This window comes from Colias philodice, chromosome 14 (assembly GCF_061535455.1).
Source record: "Colias philodice isolate Cphi_HAF_F1 chromosome 14, ilColPhil1 Martin Lab GWU primary, whole genome shotgun sequence".
Classification (NCBI taxonomy): domain Eukaryota; kingdom Metazoa; phylum Arthropoda; class Insecta; order Lepidoptera; family Pieridae; genus Colias; species Colias philodice.
In genome coordinates, this window is record NC_143099.1 from 104,587 (window position 1) to 118,904 (window position 14,318).

Sequence of the window (14,318 nt, forward strand, 5' to 3'; positions counted from 1 at the left end):
GTATTTTGAAACTTTATTATTAATAATATTGATATTTAATGCAAATAACTTACAAAAAAAATTTTTTCCGTTAATTATAAGCAATTAAAAATTGATGAAATTTAAGTTAGAATCACGTGACTAAAAACGCGCCATGACTGGTCACCACAGTTGTGACGTCATAATGTTATAGCTATTATTAACTGTAGTACATTGCGTTTACATACGATTTGTTAGTTGGTTCCGAATTAGTTAGTTAGTTACGAATAATATTCTTGATGTTGATATATTTATGATCACCGATTTTTGTCAGGAGTTGCCTTTGTAGTATTCGTACATAATGGTACAAAACGATAACTTTTGAGGTTCGCCATTTTTAATATATAATAATATATTAATATAATTAATATGTAATTTAATAAAGACAACAAAATTAAATAGATCACGCTTTTATTAGCTTCACCTGTATGTTTGTATGTAACCGACTCCTTTCGAAGTTTCGACTCGATTTTGACCCACTTAAAACCGACGGATTTTGTTCAAATTTTGAACACTTATCAAGGTCCGATGACAATACAATAATATCATAAATTTATCCTGATAAGGATCGCCAGGATCAGCTTAAAACATATGTTTGTATGTAACCAATTCTCCTTTCGATTCGATTTAGACCCACTATAAACCGACGGATTTAATTTAAATTTTGTATACCTACTTATAAAAACCCGGTAACAATACAATAATTTCATGAATTTATCTTTTTATCCTGTTTAGTTTTTCAAACTATATTTAATTTTCTATCAACTGCAATGAGTGAAAACTAACATTATGACGTCACACGCGCTCGGGTGACGCTTCGGGAGTTGTCGGCGTGTCTTCGGTACTGGATTCAAAGACTAATTTTTATTTTGAAATAACTTTTGAATTATTGCAAAAAAAATAAAAATAAAAACAGTTTTGTTATAAAACTAATATATAATCTTTCCATTTATCACAAAAAAAAATTTAATTCAAATACTCAATTGTGACGCAACTGTTTAGAACTAGTGGTCGAGTACAGAACAATGGAAAATATACCGATAGAAGTTAAATTCCTATGGCTAGTAGATAAGTTTATATTTTCTTTATGAAAACTTTGGGCAATAAAAAGCTCAATAATCGATGAGATTCGCATGTCGATAAGGATATAAATGCAAAGCTAAACGTCGATAGTGTGCGAATACCGCAGTGATGGACGACGGGCCAGTGACATGCTTGCTGAGCCGGCCGGTGACACCGCGACCGGTCCCACGGCCACGGCGCACACGTGGGCTCGGCGAGAAACATGATGCATCGTAAGTCGTAACGGGTTTATTTATATCGGCCATAATATAGCGTGCGATTGATCTTGAACTTGTTCTCGCGATCGATTACATACTTCGTTATTTACTCAACAACCCGTAACGATTTGAATCAGATACGTCGGTTTAAAAACTAATAGGTACCTAGATTTGAATTTATATTTATTATTTGCATTATTATTTTTAATTATTTACACAGCCATTTCTTGTGATCGCAAATGTCGATATTCTTCATTGAGTTATTATGTACTTATAGTATAATGTATATTATCATTAGGTATATTTTTTCCAATCTTTAACAAATGAGGTAGGTACAATAAGCAGGTACCTATCTCTAAGAGATAAGAACATTGAAAATATTTGTATTCCTAATCATTAGTTATTTTAACGATATAGGGTAATTGCGCTGGTTTGCCGTCCAGTTTCGGTTTTCGTCCATTTGACTGACCTGCTACAATCACGTGCGTAAAACTTGAATACAAACCTACCTTCCCGCGCAAGTTTGCACTTTTTACGGTCCTTAATGTGTAAGCAACAGTACTATCAACATCAAAATTTGATTTGACAAGAAGAGAGTTCAAAAAATTAACGTAAAAGTGGCCGCTTCCCATCCGTGCCTTGCAGATGTCATCGCGCGAGAGAAAAATTTGCCGGCGAGAAAAGTTCATGGTAAGTTAAATCACTGTTTTAGCTAGTTAACGTAATGTTTTTGGTACGTATGTTTAGTTATAAGCCTATTAAACGCAATTAGAAGTGTTTATCATACTTTTTTTATAATACTCTTCGAAAAATTAAGTGGACGGATACTAGGTTACCAAATTCTCAAAATATTTGGTTTTCGTCCAAGTGGACGAAAACTCAAACAGCTACGTGAATATTTGTTAGGTTCTTTTTACTGTATCGGACCTTTAAAATACTGAATAGTTTCTCCCGAAGTGATCTTTATTGCTATTAGTTTAGATTTTTTGGTTTCCGTCCACTGCTTTGTCAGTGCTGCCAAAATAAAAAAATATTTAAAGAAGTGGACGAAAACTAAATTTAGCTTTAAACGTTTCAGTTTTCGTCCATGAATGAGTATTGGAGTGGACAAAAATTAAAAATGGCTATTCTTTTGCAGTACTTTTCGTCTTTTTTACGTATTGAAAAGTTTTCTATTCAGTATCTTCCTTATAAATAATTGGTGAGGGCCAGAGTGTTGTAGGTACCTAATATTGTCATTCATTCAGTCATGTATCATTCTCCTTATGTGAAGTAAAGTCAATTATTCGTGGCATAAATGGGGGTAGGTCAGACATAATACACTGTATTTTTCTTGATTATCATTCACTTGAGTATCATCTTTTATTCTAGGTCTGTTTTGCCAATGCAATATTTTTTTATTCTACTTACTCAACGTATCCTAAGAAAGATCTTATTGTTTTTAGATGGCCTCGAAGGAGTCTAAGAAAGCTAGAAAAAAAAACGCTACGTACACTGAAGAATCTTAAAGAATAAAGGCATCAGTAAGACAATAATGCATAGCTAGTTCAGTAAGGTATAGTATAGTTTATTTTAGTAGCTAAAACGTATTATTATGGCTGTGTTTAATATAGTACGTTTCATTTGATAAACAAAGTATTAGAATAAATATTTCTGTTTTTTGATGTAATTTCTCAGTCCTATAATTATTACTTTATTCATTTACATTGTAAGTAACGCATTCCTTTCTTTATTACGAATGATTAATCAGTCATCACTAACGCATATAAAGACTGCCAAGTGCTACATAGATCTCAGTGTTGACTAGTTATATTGATTATTATTAGTAAAACTAAACCTGTAAGGTAGTGAGAAATTGTGATGTTGATTAAATAAAAGTATATATTTACCTGTAATTGGTTTTTAACTTAATAGTTGACCTACCCTCCTTTTTCTACACGGTGGTCGAAAACTAGCTTACACTAGGACGAAAACCAGTTTTTTTGGACGAAAACTAGCATTTACCCTACTTTTGCAGAAAATAATTTAAATAAAAAGATACGTCAAAATGATTTATTTTCACTTAATATTATCTTAAAGAAGACTATATAAGGACTAAATAAAAATATTATATGTTTAAGGAAGGGTGCTCCAAAATATTTATTTCGCATCACAAAGTTGGCAACTCCCATAACTGGACGAAAACCAGCGCAATCACCCTACTACTCCATCTAAAAACATTTTACATCTAAGCGTTTTTGCACATTTACTTATAAAGATATAATAATTTAATAACTAATATTGGTGACGCAAGTAATGTGTGTGGCATTCCAACAACAGGTTTTTGCACATAATAATATGTAGGTATACATATATAGCCTTTGGCTCGAATTCAATAACCGTATTTTTTTGCTTAATTATAATAAGAAATGGTCAATGTCAACTATCGCTTCAACAATTTACTATTTTTCATTTTTAAAAGAGAGTTCTAAATTAAAAACGTCGATATTTAAATGAAGAGTCTTTGTAGGGGCAGTGTGCTGAATGCTCGGCGCACGCTCGTTGGCGAAACGTACAAAAGAAAATACAATGAATTGTGCAGATATGCAATGAGGCTTCGCTCGGCTCCGGCCTCTGTGCTGAATCGCTAAAACTAGAGGCCAAGGCCACGCTGTCCTTTGCGACTAAAACTGTTATTTGCAAAAGCCAATCGTGATGTCCCAATAGTAACTATTTGTTAAGAGGAGGCTCCCTTTCTCATTTCTGGCACTGAGAGACCGGTTACGGTACTAGACGCTAATACAGCCGTAATAAAGTTGAATATCGCGTGCGCTCTTTGATCGCGTTCGAGCTCGAAAAGTAAGTCTCAATTCTTATTTCGTTTATAACTAAAGTAATAATTGATCTAGAGAAAAAATATCTTGGTCTTCAATAGTAAACTCTATTTTCTTACTGTTAACATTTATTTTAGACATAAAGTCCAAGTAAATCTTAAAATAATTTGGAAAATCCAAAAGTGCACGCCTCATAATTTTTTTTTAATAAATTTAATTTTTTTTTTTAATAATTAATTATTATTTTTGTTTATTTAATAACAATTAAACCACATCGAATCAGACCCTGAAAAATGAAAGGGTTCTATTCCTGAGCATACTCAAGCGTAAGAGAAAAAAAAAGACTCGATTAGTAAAGTATTTCGGTCGCTATCGTGTTAACAAGAAAAAGGATCCGCACATACAGACACACGGACGTCCAAGACAGAACTTTTTTAAACTGTTTTTTAACTAGTTTAAATAACAAAAATGACATCAAAAATATCATGAACGTTAAAAATAGTGTTTTTTCTTAATATGTGTGTGTATGTATTATCTTACAAGTGCAATGTATGATACATAAAGACATTTTAAGTTTGAAAAATCAGATGTTTTGCGCGAAGTGACAGTAGTACCCACCTCAACGCTTCGCTTATGAGGCGTGCAAAAAATGTAATAATCCTTAAAAAAGGCATCATTTTTGAATAAAAATTGAATCGAGCGAAAATGTTACAATTATGTTTCTGTCTTGTACATCGAAAGAAAAAGACCCAATAAATCATATACTAAATTTCCATTTTGATTGTATGTGTGACTGTTTCAGAATATTGATGCAAATTCACATAAAATTTAGGGAGCTTGCCCTTAATAAGGAAGCTCAACCGGAAATGTTGCTCAATACGCATTCCCTAATCGTTACTACAATGATGGAGTAAACGAGGCGAGCGATTAGACGCTCATTAGCTTATACAACAGAAATTACTTCGGCTCAATCTCCAGATCCTTTACAAATTATGCAGTGACCCACGCATTTGCAAAACAAACAGGAACATGGAAATAAATTGGTACATTAAGTTGGAACACATTGATACTTGGAAGTAAATCGCTACAACCAGTTAGTAGAGCTTCGGAGCATGTACTAATGTTTGTACTTTGTATACATAATTACATAGACGATTTAATTAGCGGTAAGTTGGAAATGATAAATAAAGATGTACCTTGAAATCTCAGAGAAAAAACAATAGACCAATAATAATTATTGGATTCCAATAATTCCACAATTACGTGAATCATGATTAATACGACTTTCGAGTAAGTCTTACTGGTAAAGTTATGGGGAAAATTTCCAGTATTTTTAACTTGGATATTATAGATGACACACTAGGTAGTTACGTCGGTATCTAATATTTCAGCAGTAGGTATTTGACTAATTATATAATTCCCATGACTATAAGGCCCATAACTCATAAGTATGTTATTAAGGTAATTTAGTCACGTTTCAAAATCTAGGCCGGATGTTGATTGATATCTTTGTATTTCTTCTGTGCACGTGATGTTTACAGAAGTCAGAACCCCTCCTGAACGGCTGAACCGATTTTAATGTGTTTTTTGTGTCTTCAGGTGGATAGGTACGAGAGTCGAGGACGCATAAGATTATGATATTATATGTAGGTACATCTTCACCTGTGAATTAACAAAACTTAAAAGCTTTTTCTGAAATCGCAAACACCTTGAAAACTATCTCATCTATATAAGATAGTTTTTTTTGAATAAACCTATTAAGATAAGAAAACCAAAAAGGACAAATTTTCCCAGTAAGAAATAAGTAATGTTTGTATGACAGAATAAACATAATAAATTATTTATTATACATTTCAGCTGCGCGATGTCGTAACTCGTATCCTCGACCCTTTGAACTCGACTTCGCTACGTAACTTATCAATTTCTTGTTCAATTGCTATTTTTTTGTTTACAGCAACATATCATAATAATAAGTAGGTATAATAAATAATATATTGGACTAGGTACTATAAGGACTAAAAAATATATTTCCTTCATATCCATAATTTATATCTATAATAAGGTGATAAATAATATAAGAAGATTCTTATACGCTAATTTAGAAAGAAAAAAGGTCGTTGATCAAAAAATAATTAAATAATAATTAAGTATATTATATCACCCTGTACCATTGAGTTAATATACGTACTACGTAGTAGGTATGTACGTAGTACATGTATCTCAATTCTCAATGCCCTGTACCTAGTACCTACCAAGTTATGTTTAATACATCAGTTGGCCTCAAAACTGCCAGTTTTTTAAATTTATTTTTTACATTAAATTCTAATTTAATTTGCCTGCAGGTAGGTACTAGATTTTTATTTTTTATTCTGTGGTATGACTGAATCTTCCTGCAGCTACAGGTAGAGGCCAGGCCGACCCTCGCCCGAAGTCGTTTTTTGTTGATCGCGTGACTTCCACATTTTTTCAAACGGTATGCGTTCGATTGTTTGCACTATGTCAAAGCGTACAAAATGACTTGCGATCATTTGTCTAACCACAATAATGCCACAGTATTTGATAATGCCTTGTTATGCTTGTTGTACCCTGGCCAAAATAATGTACATAATATAATGAATACGCATTATTTAATTAATATTCAAATTCCATAGAAACACGCAAATCATGAGGTCGGAGAGACGGATAAGTATTTACATTTTTCAAGTGTAATATTTTGAAGGCCGTAATATCGTCACAATCGCCAATATTAAATTAAATTAATAACATAGACCAAGTAAATTGCCTCTTAACAAGATACCTATGTATCAATTAAATTTAATTCATAAAATAGTTATATAAAATTTAATCTTAAACCACTGAAATAAATTGAATATTCTACCAAGATTCTAGCTAAGATCGCGTTTATAGAAATTAAAATCATGACATAAACCTGCAATTATTTTAGAAGTATTTATTTTAGATGTTAAAATTATGACGATCAGGGTATCGGATTATATCTAATCCCCTGTGAAACATGTCTAATTTTCAGTAAATCAATTGCACAAAGCGCAAGGAATGTGTACAAGATTGAACAGAGGAGCTTACGGCGAAGGCTATGTTGATAAAGATGAAGACGCTGTGGGCGTCGCAGAGCCCCTTGGCGCAGCCCATGCTGGCGGCTGGACGTGCACTGCTCCGGGCTTCCACTGACACTAACTGCACATCGAGACACACTCAACTTCCGGCGGCGGCGCGCGTCCTACTCGCAGCACGCCTCATAAGGCACTGGGCGAAATTCGAAAAGCGGTTCGACATTCGTGCTTAGCCCGCTTTGCCGGGGCGCCCGGCGCAGGGCGACAGCCGAGCGGGGATATATTTTCAAGTATTCGGGAACTGGGACTGGGGTTCGGGAACGCGCCCCGCTGACCCCAAGTCCCAACCACTAGGTTACGAACAAGATGTGACACTCATGAGTCATGATGCTCATCGAATTTTGTTAGATGAGGTTACTATAAGTATACACTATACAGGCTGCTGAATAGGTACTTATATTATGACCCAGTCAATAAAAAATAAGCTTTTGCCCTGGTTACATAATAAATGTTGATTTTTAATAAAATAATTTTAACGAAATTTCGGCCACACTTGATTAATAATTTATTATCCTCCATGAGCCCTGCCTACATATTGAAACCAATGATTAATGTATGTGCTTATATCAGGCGCGGTCCCAGGGGGGTAGTCACGGGGGACATGACCCCCCCCCAAAATCGTACTCGATAAATTAATCGAAAAAAATTCTTATACTTAGGTACTGTACAATATATAAAAAAACTGGCACATCTATAGTTCCGTTTAAACCTGTTTTTAATCCCTTGCAAATGTCGAAATTTCCGAAAATTTGCAGCTAACGGCTTCCGACTCGCAATTGGCCGGTTTTTCTTTGTAAAATTAAAAAAAAGGTATATTATAATTTTCTCAAGTTTTTGCTTATCACTTCTATTGAATGCGATATTTGGCGAGTACGATTGGGGGGGGGAGGTTGCATGCCTTTCCAGCCGCGTGCCCCCCCCCCCCCCCCCAAAGTCAGGCTGGGACATCCCAAAAATAGATAATAGCACAGACTAATAATAATATACTACGAAATAATAGTTAATTAATAATTATTATTTAACTACGTACATAGGAATATTTTCAGGAATTTAATCTTAAAGATGGATTTATCTATACTAATATTATAAAGAGGAAAGGTTTGTATGTATGTATGTATGTATGGTTTTCAGTTTTCACGCATAAACTACTGGACCGATTTTGATGAAATTTGGCACAGATAATCTTTAGACCCTGAGAAAGAACATAGGCTACTTTTTATTACGAAATAATATGTACCACGGGCGAAGCCGGGGCGGACCGCTAGTTAAGTATAATTTACTAAGTACATAATATTAAGTACTTAGTAAAAAAATCAACTATTAAAGGTTCAACACGTAGAATTGCAACAAATGAATTGTTTATGCATTTAGTGAAGTTTCGGAGGGGTGAAGCCTCACCCCCGCTAAACTTTCTACCCCTTTGATCACTCGTTTACGATCTGTTTAACTTTGAGCTTTCGTCGTCTCATAACGGCCAAGTCATAAATATTTTTAAGTTTAGTTTAGTCCATGAAAATTTTACTATTGTCTCACTGTTATACAGGGTGGAAATTTTCAATGAGCCCGGGAGGGAAAGTAATTTCCATCCTGTATATGTATTTATTTTCAGAATTACAATTAAAATAAATATAAGAAAATGTTAAAGAATATAAATAATTCAATCCCGCCTCGTGATACACTTAATTTTCTCGTTTATAAAGCATTTAAATGCTATAAAACTAAATATCATTAGGTAATATGTACTTAGGTACAATTAAAACATACAGAACAATAGTTGCAAAACATTTTATCGCAAAAAGAAAGACAAATTTCAATTGGTTACTACTTTACTAAACATTAAACAGTCTCATAGCCACAAATGATATTTTAATGGTTACGTGCTCAATAATAATATATTGTGAACAATATTATGAAAAAGCTTCCGTCATCCGCGGCTTGTGTGGAATTCACATTTTCTCTCTATCTCTCTGTACAATCAAACGAGTTGCCTCTTACATTCCGTGAACTAGAAGACTACCATCAGCCTTACTAGCTTTCGTTGTTCGGGAACACAGCAGCAGAAGCAGCAGGTGGTAGGGGAGAGCGGGGATGAAAGTCACATTTTTATCTTTTTTTATGTAACTTCCAAAATACGTTGTTTAGGAATGATATTTGTATACCAAAAGATAGTGTAATTATTCTGTTACAAAATAAATAAACGTATTTTTGTGTAATATTATCAGTTGTAGAAATATTTTGTATTTTCACTCTAAAGAAAAATGTGACTTATAACCCCGGGTCAGGCATGGTTGTCACAATGCCTAGGGTAGGTAGTCACGTACTAAATAACAGGCAATTTATAAATAGAAAGTCACACTTTGGTCTTATAATTTTACGGAATAATTTTTAATTAAGAACTCTTAACCAAATGAAACCGTGTCTACGGTCTTTATTTCAGTCTGAATATTAATCAATCACAATTTTAGCAAACAATAATAATCGTGAGTCAATATAGAGTCATCAAGGACAGATGGACTTCCAGCAGGTTTGTTAGGGTGATTTTCCGGTGTTGATTGAAAATTTACGGCTAAAACAAACAACCTCAAAACGCAATTAAAGTCATCTCGCATACAGGGGGCTGGTTGATAGGTGACAACCAGCCCCCGAAAATTTGTGACAACGAGCCCCATAACACGTTTCATGAAAATAAAATTGAAAATAAATTCCGATCAATGAATATCTAAAAAACTATACTACGATATTATAAAACACATTTCATCATCATCAAATGAACTGAAAGATTATTACTGTAAAACAAGAACGTATAATTACGAGGTTCGACACAGCAGCACAAAAATTTACTTTTGCTGTGCGAAAACAATAAACACGTGTGAGGCCCTCACGGCAGATCGGAGCGGTCTGACGCGAAGTTGGGACAGCGTTTTCACTATATCGCTCTTGCCACGCTGTTCAACAGACTTATTCGATAGTTCAGTTTTGTGTTAAGACCGCTGTGACAAACAACCCGTGAGACAACCAAACCCGGTCTCCCCTACAACAATCCTAAAAGCTTTGCTCTTAATGTTTTAAAAAAAAGGTGAGGGTTGCGCTATGATGGCAGATAACTAACCGTCCATATAATATTATGTACGTGAACATTTACTTTCAAATTCAAATTTGCTTTATGTTTTAATTATATGAAAGGACCTATTTATATTGGGTAGGTATTTTAGTTTTATAATCGCACTAGGTCGATTCGCAGTGAAATTGCACTAATCGTAGAATGCTTTTTATGAGTTTCTACTTTCTACCTATAGCTGGGCTACCACCCTGGAAATTTTCCAAATACCGACAAAACAAAGAGTACCTATACTATCATCATACACATGCGTGGAAATAAACTTAAAAATATTAATCGTGCTCTATTTTGTATTGTTGTCGGGCGGCAAGCAACTTGCAAGCCGAACAAATAGGCACCGAATCCAAATGACATAAATACTTCAATCAATAACTTGGCTATTTCGGCATCGTCGGCTCGCAAACGAGTCGCCGCTGATTGCGTCTAATTGAAGATCATTAGGTGACCACAAGCCGCGACCTCGCCGGCCGCCGCATCTCGCCGCGGGGACTCAAGAGACAATCAGCGACAATTATAGGAACGTTCCAGCGGCTAGATGATGATACTCTTGCACTTTCTACAAGGCCAGTCGACTGCAGGAATGCACGGAATTGCTTGCTATATGGAGTTTATGATGAGCAGCGCATTGTGGAAATACGGAGGAGAACAGGAAGATATCCTACAGGGTCCTTCATAAGATCTCGATTCACATTATAGACCTTCATTTTTAAATAAAAATAACTAGAACAAGATATCTAATGCATTGGGGTAATTCCGAATGAGAGCGTTAAAACAATAATGTGAAATTAATACGTAACTAACTAGTAGATATAATTGAATAAACAAATATTTTCTTTTATTAATTACTAGGTTTCCGCCCGCGGCTTCGCCCGCGCAATCAAAGAAAAACCCGCATAGTTCCCGCTCCCCCCGTGGGATTACCGGGATTGCGTCATTTTACCGGGATAAAAAGTAGCCTATGTCCTTTCTCGGGTATCAAAATATCTCCATACCAAATTTCATGAAAATTGGTTCAGTAGTTTAGGCGTGATTGAGTAACAGACAGACAGACAGAGTTACTTTCGCATTTATAATATTAGTATGGATTATCATCAACCTGTATATTATTTTTTTATAATATGTAAAAATACAGTATTAACAATTTCACGACATTTCTCCAGTACACTGGAGAAGTAGTTGGGCCACGATCAGAGTGCGTTCCTTTATGAATCATATTTTTATTATATTCTATTATTCTGCATTAATTATTTTCCTAAACTACTTATATCATGATTATTATAAGTATGGAAATAATTATTACACGTGAACTTTGACGGCAAATTCCGTGTTTAAGTATTAAATACGTTTCCGTATTGTAGTTATCTACACTCTCAGTGGTGAATGTAATTCGTAATATTAGCAATTACAGAAGAAATGGTGATGTAACAAAAGTATAAAAAGTTTGTGTTGCAAATATTACAACATGATATACAAATGCGATTTTGATGCGCTTGCAGCAGATCAGATTGTGAGCGGACCTAATGCACGTCGTCAGCTTGCAATGCTGCATGATGTAATCCGCCGCGATAACAAAATAATATGAATGTTAATACATATTTTATTACTAACGCATTTCGCAAAAGGTTTTAAAAAAATTTGAGGAAAATAACCTAGCTGTGTCGCGCGGTTTCATCCGCGAACTAACTCGCGTGCAAAATCAAGTATTTCATAGCTCATATTGTGTTATTCGGATGCGTAACTTATACATATATAGGTACTTACCTTTAAAATTTCATCCAAATCCGTCTGATACGTCCTATAGTTTTTACGTGAAAGAGTAACAAACACCCATACATCCCTGATCTCTGCTTACAAACTTTCGCGTTTATAATATTAGTAGGTACATACCTACCTATAATTCTTTCGAAAATTACATTAATTTCATCATAATAAGTTGCACTTTATTAGGTATATCATGTACCAATTTATGTACAAGGCAAAACACACGTAATATTGTCGTATTTATGCTCTCGAATAGGTACATAATATACTATCTCGAATAATAGTTGTGCTACAATCGATGTTAATTATTGTTTTTACCGTATTTCAACATTTTTTTAATCGTTAAGGTTTCCCTGATCGTTCGTTGTGTGATTACGTTTAAGAATCAATTCATCTGAACAAGGTTAGAAATTGGATTAGGTACGGTGTTGCATTTTAATTGGAACTAAGTAAACTAGTGTACTTGGTAATATCTACTGCGAGGTTAATGACTGTCAAACATTGATACTGTCGTGTATCAATATATAATTATAATTAATAAGATTTAGACGGAAGTCATTATGTAGATATCTCTTTTTCATCTAATTCCGGAGCTTTTTTCGCAAGAGGCTGCTCTATGAGCGCGTGCGCCGCGCGCCGCTTTCCTCGGAAAATGCTTCGCGAGGCGATTTGCTCTGTGGCCAAATAACTTTAATTCCAAAATTATTATCTCACCATTATTACGCTACTACATATATTAATATTATTACGTTGATTTCATCGTTTTAATACATGAGCGACGTATTGTTTCGCTATGAAGAAATAGTGGTTAACGGACATCGTCAATTAGTTGTAGAGCAACACCTTTCTAAACTCAAACTCAAACATTTATTTATTCAATTAGACTTCTTCTAGAAGCACTTTTGAAACGTCATTACATATTTTTGGTACATATTTTTAACATTTACCACCGATTCGGAAAGCAGTATCTACGGAGAAGAATCGGCAAGAAACTCCATAGTTGCTCTTTTTAATCATGTCAGTTTTACAATTTTACAAATTACATACTTATGTAACATCATAATAATTATTATATTAACATAATATGCCAAAGAACTGTCCTGTGGTTTTTACGCGACAACCCTCCATGGGTTTTTATCGTCCATATATTCCTTAATATGTACTGTAATAGGCTCTCTGAACTAGTACATTTTTTATATAAGTTTTAAATTTAGAACTACTAAACTCTTTAATATTATGAGGAATTCTGTTGTAAAAGCGTATACCTTGACCTGTGCCTTGACCCATAAATGAATTTTTGACTTTAGCTAGCCGGAAAAATATGGCATTTCAATTTTATTTCTGTTTCTTGTGTCATAACAATGTCTATCTCCTACTTTTGTGTGTAAGTAAGCGTTATTGTGTACCTACATATAAAATATTATTAAATATATACTTAAAATTAGGACTTATTTTTACTGTTTATAATCTATGTCTGTAACAACAGAAAACTTAACATATTTTTAAAATAAGGAGGAATAGGAATTCCAATAAAAGGCTGTTGTATTATTTAAAGACATTTATTTGTGTTGATACAATAATTACTTCCTGCTAGAACACTTTACACGCTACATGGCACTGGTGGCACGCGTCGCGATTTGTGCTGGCTATATTATTATAAATAATTTATAAAATAATTAATTATACTATCTCATTCTTACAAGAATTAAAAGAGTACTTAATAACTTGTTCCTATTGTTTAGATGTAAATGAACATTGGCTTATTATACTACATTCGATTTTACAAACAACCATGTTTAGAATTTTGTTTGTTTACATTATAAATATACGAAAATCGCGACGCGTTCAGCTGAATCTTCACCAAAGAAAACACGACTATTAATGAAGAAAACAATAAATTATTTACTAAATATATTTGTCCGACATTATTTTCTTAAATGAAAATTCAGCATTACATCTACAAAGGGTTACTAGCACACGAAACTACAGCTACTCTCGGACGCCGGCCAATGAGACTACCTAATTACATATTATTTATTTATTCAGGTAAGGGAAGGAAAAGTTTTCCTATGTCATATTATTTAAAAAATATCAGTTTTGTACTACATGAACTAACTACTCAGATAAATAAACGACAATATTTTTTTTGCGTCAACAGTTAATTTTGTAAATCCTATCCAAAAGCAATGAAATAATC

At 33.9% G+C, this 14,318-nt stretch overlaps 1 protein-coding gene across 1 annotated transcript in view; it reads right to left on the reverse strand.

Moving 5' to 3' along the window:
* The window catches only part of LOC149482577 (uncharacterized), a 28,763-nt gene extending 21,393 nt beyond the window's left edge, over nucleotides 1–7,370 (reverse strand). Inside the window, exon 1 of the mRNA XM_089703434.1 lies at nucleotides 7,196–7,370. Within this exon, the coding sequence (XP_089559560.1) occupies nucleotides 7,196–7,261 (66 nt within the window). The 5' untranslated portion in view covers nucleotides 7,262–7,370. The remainder of the gene's footprint in view (nucleotides 1–7,195) is intronic.
* Between the last annotated feature and the right edge of the window lie 6,948 nt (nucleotides 7,371–14,318).